At 29.3% G+C, this 6,000-nt stretch overlaps 1 protein-coding gene across 1 annotated transcript in view; it reads right to left on the bottom strand.

Annotated features, from left to right (window-relative positions):
- LOC107451400 (uncharacterized) overlaps positions 1 to 5,533 on the bottom strand; it is an 82,456-nt gene extending 76,923 nt beyond the window's left edge. Inside the window, exon 1 of the mRNA XM_016067475.3 lies at positions 5,430 to 5,533. Coding sequence (XP_015922961.1) covers positions 5,430 to 5,475 — 46 coding nt within the window. The 5' untranslated portion in view covers positions 5,476 to 5,533. The remainder of the gene's footprint in view (positions 1 to 5,429) is intronic.
- Between the last annotated feature and the right edge of the window lie 467 nt (positions 5,534 to 6,000).

Below are 6,000 nucleotides of genomic sequence, written 5' to 3' on the forward strand. Positions count from 1 at the left end.
CAACCTACCAGGCTATCCCGCCGTCGAGCATCATTGATTTAGGACAGAGAAAACCACAACTACATACCACAAGACACCTTAATTTCCGATTTTTTTTAAACATCTCCTATGCGTTTCTTAGTTAATAAAGACATAAAAACATCTTGTAATAAAGATTTTTTACAGAAATATAACAAGTAACATTTTTTTAAAGTATTAATGTGAACAAGTCTTGACCTCGTCTTGAACCGTTTACGATATCGGCACGCTAACTTCTCAGTTTTTCCCTAGGTGGCGCTGAAAGCGATCTCATCGTGCAGTGCACAGTCACTTTTCCATACCTAGACACTACTTCCATGATTAAAGCAAACCGCTCGAGAGGAGAGAGTTAAGAGAATTATGCGATTTTAGAAAAGACCTTACATGGCTGTTTATTTACCGAACGTATTCTTAATAGAAAGTTAAGTTTATAATATATATTATTTCAAAGAAATTTTAAGTCATACATTTAAAAAAATTAATTTTTTACTATACGCCTATGGATGCCAATATTGTGTTGAAATATGGATAAAACCGTTTTTAGCGAAATGTAGTTTGATTGAGAAACAAAGAGGGTAAACCATCAAAAACTGCATGAATTTAATCTGTGGAAAATAATAATATTAGCCACCATATAGCTTCGAAATTTAAAAAAAATTTTGTCAACCCATGGAGAATTGTTCAATTTTTTTATATGAAAACGAAAAGAAAAAAAAATATTATTTGCATTTATTATTCGAATCGAAAGCAAAAACTGAAGATCGGAGCTTTGAAACACTGAGAAAATTGAACACTTATATCACTGCCAAGTCTCTATTTACCATCTGGGTGACCATATATGTGGGATGTTATATTCTCAGCAGGGCACTTTTCTGCAAATATAATTTTATTTTTTATTTTTTTCTCTGAAAAAATATTGATTCATTTTGGAAGATAGGAACATTTTTTCAAACGTTGATTAATGTTTTTTTTCTTGAATAGTATTTACACTTTTTTTTATGTAAGCATACAAGTATCTAGAATGACTTCTTGAAATTTAAATCCGTTTAAACATCACCGTAGAAAGTTAATTATAATATTGCGTAAGCTCCAAAGAGATAATGGTGGGAGTTTTTTTTTTTTTTTTTTTGACAAAGGGGAAGGAATATGAGTATTGTTTAGTAAGACAACCCTTTTCAATCATTTTATAAGAAAAAAACCTACTTGTAAATTATTGAAATAACTAAATTTAAAGACAAAATTAATTTTTAAAAAAAATCTTGCATAAGCATATGTAAAATATCCAGATTATGGTGAAGTATTACGGTAGGAATTTTACTTTTTTTAAGTCCAATTAATACTGACAAGAAGAAAAATAGTCCAAAATCATCGAAAATCTATTGATAACAATTTTTTTAAAATTTAATTTATGATTTTACCCTAAATACCTTTAAATTTTTATAAATTTCAAATTTTTTTGGGGAGTAGGGGGTTTCTTTTCACAATTTTTTGACATAATTTTTTATTTGTGGAAAAGCAAGAAAAATAATTCCAAGAGTACATTTTTAATGCCTTAAATTACTTTTTCATTAAATAACGCCAAATTAAATTAGTTAGTCGATGCCGTAAGCTAATTGAAAAATAAGGCTAATTGAAATTTCTAAATATATCCAGCATTTCTCAATGCACTAGGTGAATTGGAAAAGTATTCTGTACTTTTTAATATGCCTGATATTTTTTAGGTTCATTTCAACCAGCTGAAGTGCCTTATGATTTATGTGGATTTGCACGAAAAAACTCTCAACTGTACCTATATTTGATTAAATTTATCACAAGAAACCTATAATAAGGTATACCTAGAATAAGGTAAACCTATAATACGGGTATAATAAGTCTGTTCACAGAAAGCCATCACTATTTTTGGCTTATTTCAAACTGTCTGAAATTAATTTGGTTAATTGTGCTACGAATTAACCTAATAATATTATTTACTAATCAGCCTAAACTTGTGAGCTTATTGCTATTAAAAAGTGCCAGAAAGTAATGGCGATTTTTCCAATTGATTTGGAGAGCCGGGGTAGCTCAGGGTATTAAGCGCCCCCCCCCCCTAATAACGTGACCTGGTTCGAATCCCAGTCGATAGGAATTACGCACCCTGCTTGCATCGACCACAGTGCTGACGTAAAATATCCTCAGTGGTAGACGGATCATGTGGTAGAGTCTCCTTGCCGTCAATCAAACCGTGGGAGGTTTTTCTCTCCATGTAACGCAAAGCTGGTTAGTTCCATCCTGCACGAAGGCAATTTCTCATAATACTTGATTCAGAAGTTCCCTTGTCTTCTGGATCCGGTTCAGATTACGAGTTGAACATTGGTTGTCGCGAACTCAAAATTGGGTTGGCTGTTCAAGGTCGGTAATAAAATGAAAAATAAAATTAATTTAGAGCATTGTAAAATAACAGCGGCTTTTTTCATGGAGATTTTTCAATTAACCTACATATCGAGAACACAATATTCATCTTCGGCATTTTTAGAGCTTAATTTTTTGTCAATTTATGGATAATAATATGTTTTATTTAAATAATTTAGCATAACATTTAATTAAGTATTTTTAGTCACATGGGTTAATTTCAACTAGAATAAGATTACTACAATTAGACCTGTCGCGATTTCCACTGAACCTATTGATTAGTTACATGCTTGCAAACCATCACTCTCGATCTTACAACATGCTTAAGTACTGTCACAACATCTGTTAGGAGTTTTGATATTAGTTTTTAATAATGTTTTTTAAAAAACTGCCGTTTTTCATGGGCCAATATTTTACTAATTAAAAAGTAAGTAAATAACATTTAAAAGGTTGAAAACTCCTTAGGGACTTTTACATAAGTTAGTTTAAGTTATGTGCAAAGTTTTTCAAAACTTTTAAACATGTATGATTTGCCTGAGATAAAAACGAATATCCACTAATTAAATAAAACCCTGCACACAAAATTTAAATAATCATTACTTGAACATTTTAAAATTAAATTATATAAAAGTATTCATAAAAATTGTATCTAGTTGATGTGGTAGAACAATTGTATAAAGTCTATAACCTTTTCCATTTGTCTATTTATGAATCACCTATTCACTTCGTTTATTCCGTACTGAGAAGAAAAGTATGATCAAAACTATCAGAATATGGTAAAATTTATCGTGTTTCTGGCTCTATGGGAACACCGAGAAGCTCGGTAATTTTACCGATGAGCTTTGGTAATAATTTCGGTTCATTTAACAACGAAATATGGTTTGATAATTTGCGAAAAAATTTGGTAATTTTATAATGATACCTTAGAGTATAATATAAAAACCATTTTTTCAGTTTTGTATTTTTTAGTAAATGTGTGGTAATAAGAACTATAATTTTGAAAACCAGAATTTCCAGCAAACCCTTACCATATGAAGGGAAAAATTATCAAATAAATGGTTTAAATATCGTTTATTTTGTTTTTAATAAACAGAATTATATTTATTTTTTTACTGGAAATGTCGTTACCATAACGGTAATTTTACCAATTTTTTTTTTCGTCGAGTGCCCTTCACTCCTTTTATTTACTCACTATATCAAAAATCATTTATAGTTGGGTCATAACAAAATGTTTTCACGCTCTAATGATAATTACTATTAAAGTCAAAATGCTATTCCAGCATTTAATGATGACGATAACTTAGGCTCATTCATTCTTTTGTATGTCAAAAATTTATGTAGTCTTAAAATAATTTAAGTGAATTATAAATATTGGCTCTAAATGTTACTGTGATGTATTTTAAATTCGTTCACTAGAAACATGTTTGGAAGCATTAGAAAGGACAAAAATATTTTAATCTCATCAGTTTGATCTATCAATTTTATACATCAATATTTTTTCTGTTACAAGGTCTTTGCCCGCACGCCACTTAGAGCAAAAATTCCAAACATTATATTTTATAAACATAGTTGAACAGTCGGCCTAATTTTGAATTTACGACTACTAATGTTCCACTCGGTAGTCATGAAATTTTGAACCCAACCCAGAAGACAAAGGAGCTCATGGATCAAGCATTGGGAGAAAGTTGCCATCACGGAGGACTTTTTTCTTGGAACTAGCTCGCATTTGCGTTACAGGGGGAGGAAAACCACGAAAACCTCCCACGGTTAGCCTGATGGCAAGGGGACTCTAACCTATGATCCGTCTACCACTAAGGATGTTTTTCGCCAGTACCATGGTCGGTGCAAGTAGGGCGAGGAATTCGAATCGACCAGCCATTACTGGGATTCAAACCTGATTCACCTCATTGGAAGGCAAACGCTCTATTCTCTGAGCCCCCACTACTCAAATCGTATAATGTCGAGTGTGATATTTAAGTCGTATATTTGTTTTATATTACATTTTCCAGAGTAAAAAGCGTTTTGGAACTTGATGAATAATGCGCCGTTTTAATATTAAAATAAAAATTAAATTCGAATTTTTGTACCCTAAGTGGAGTAAATATGAAATCAAGTTTTATAAAAGCAAATTAGGTACCTATATAAAAACAAACGATAATATTTTAATCTCTTTTTTGAAGAATGGATAATATGATTCCAGAATTATAGAATGTTAGTAAAATTAAAAGTTTTTAATTTTATCTTTATAAATATTTTTTTAAAAATTTAAAAGTTTTTTTTCCTCTGGTTGGTAAGTGAAATTAATAATTTATGATATCTTAAATAAGTTTTACATTTTTTAAATATACATAGAAAATAATGAATACGCATTGTTTTCATGTATTATTTAAAAAATTATAATTTTCTGCATTTTTTTATTTCTAAAAACTAAGATAATTAAGTATTTTATTAAAAAAAATGACACTTAAAAATTTTTATGTGCAATAGTTCCCATGAGTAATAAATTCTTAGAAAATCTAACAGTGTTTTATTGTATTAGAAAATAATAAGTCATTCTCAAGTATAACAATCTACAAAGTGCTCTAAATATAATATTCACAATATAAAAAAAAATTTTCTAACAAAACAATTCGACAAATATCAATAAGTGTATAAGATTTTCCTTTTGGTAATAATAATTTTCATTATTGTCCCTTTATATTTTTCAAATACATATTAAATACTTATTTGTTTAAATTGGAAAATAACGAAAAATATAACGCATCTAAAAGAAACTAGTCATAAATCTTGTATCAAGTTTTCTTTAGAAATTTTTTCCCATAATATATCCATCAATGATTAAAGAAAAATCTTAATGAGCAATTATCATTAGTTGACTAAGGAAAAATATCTAAAATAAATATCAGTAATTGCACAGAGCGAATATTGAACTCATATCAATTAATGCCGATGTATATTTTCTTTCAATGCACATCAGAAATAGACAGCCGTGTATGAAAAAAAGAAAGAAAATTAGAACTTACACAAGACCAGAAGACAATAAAAGGAGAAGAAAGGCAGAACCGCCATCTCTCATTGCTGCTGCAAGCCGATAAACTCTAGAATTCTACAAGTAGCCTAGAGGAGCGCTGCCATCTTCTAAGGAAGAAAAATAAAACTTTTCATGGACGAGGTGAAAACGATTTCGGAGCGGTGGAACGAAATTGGGCAGAACTCTAATTTCAAGTGACATAAATACATAGAAGACAGAAACACCTCAAATCATTATTTTATTATTATTTTTTTATGTTTGTATACATATATTTTTTTCAATAAAATATAACTAATGCAATAAAAATTTTTAAAAATTATATAGTTCCCTTCGCTTTAAAGCTTAAAAAGTTAATGATATTTGCTTTCTTCTTCTTTTTTCTTTTTTTTTCTATTTTATGATTAAATATTTTAGGTAGTTGTCTTCCAATTTAAAAACACAAAATTCTCTATTTATATTTTTTTTTACATTTACAAAATAATTTAAATCTTCCACGACTGATTTTTTTTCCCATTCCATTCCATTTTGAACTTTATTTTAAACTGAATAGATTATCTGGTATT

This window comes from Parasteatoda tepidariorum, chromosome 1 (assembly GCF_043381705.1).
Source record: "Parasteatoda tepidariorum isolate YZ-2023 chromosome 1, CAS_Ptep_4.0, whole genome shotgun sequence".
NCBI classification, from domain to species: Eukaryota; Metazoa; Arthropoda; class Arachnida; order Araneae; family Theridiidae; genus Parasteatoda; species Parasteatoda tepidariorum.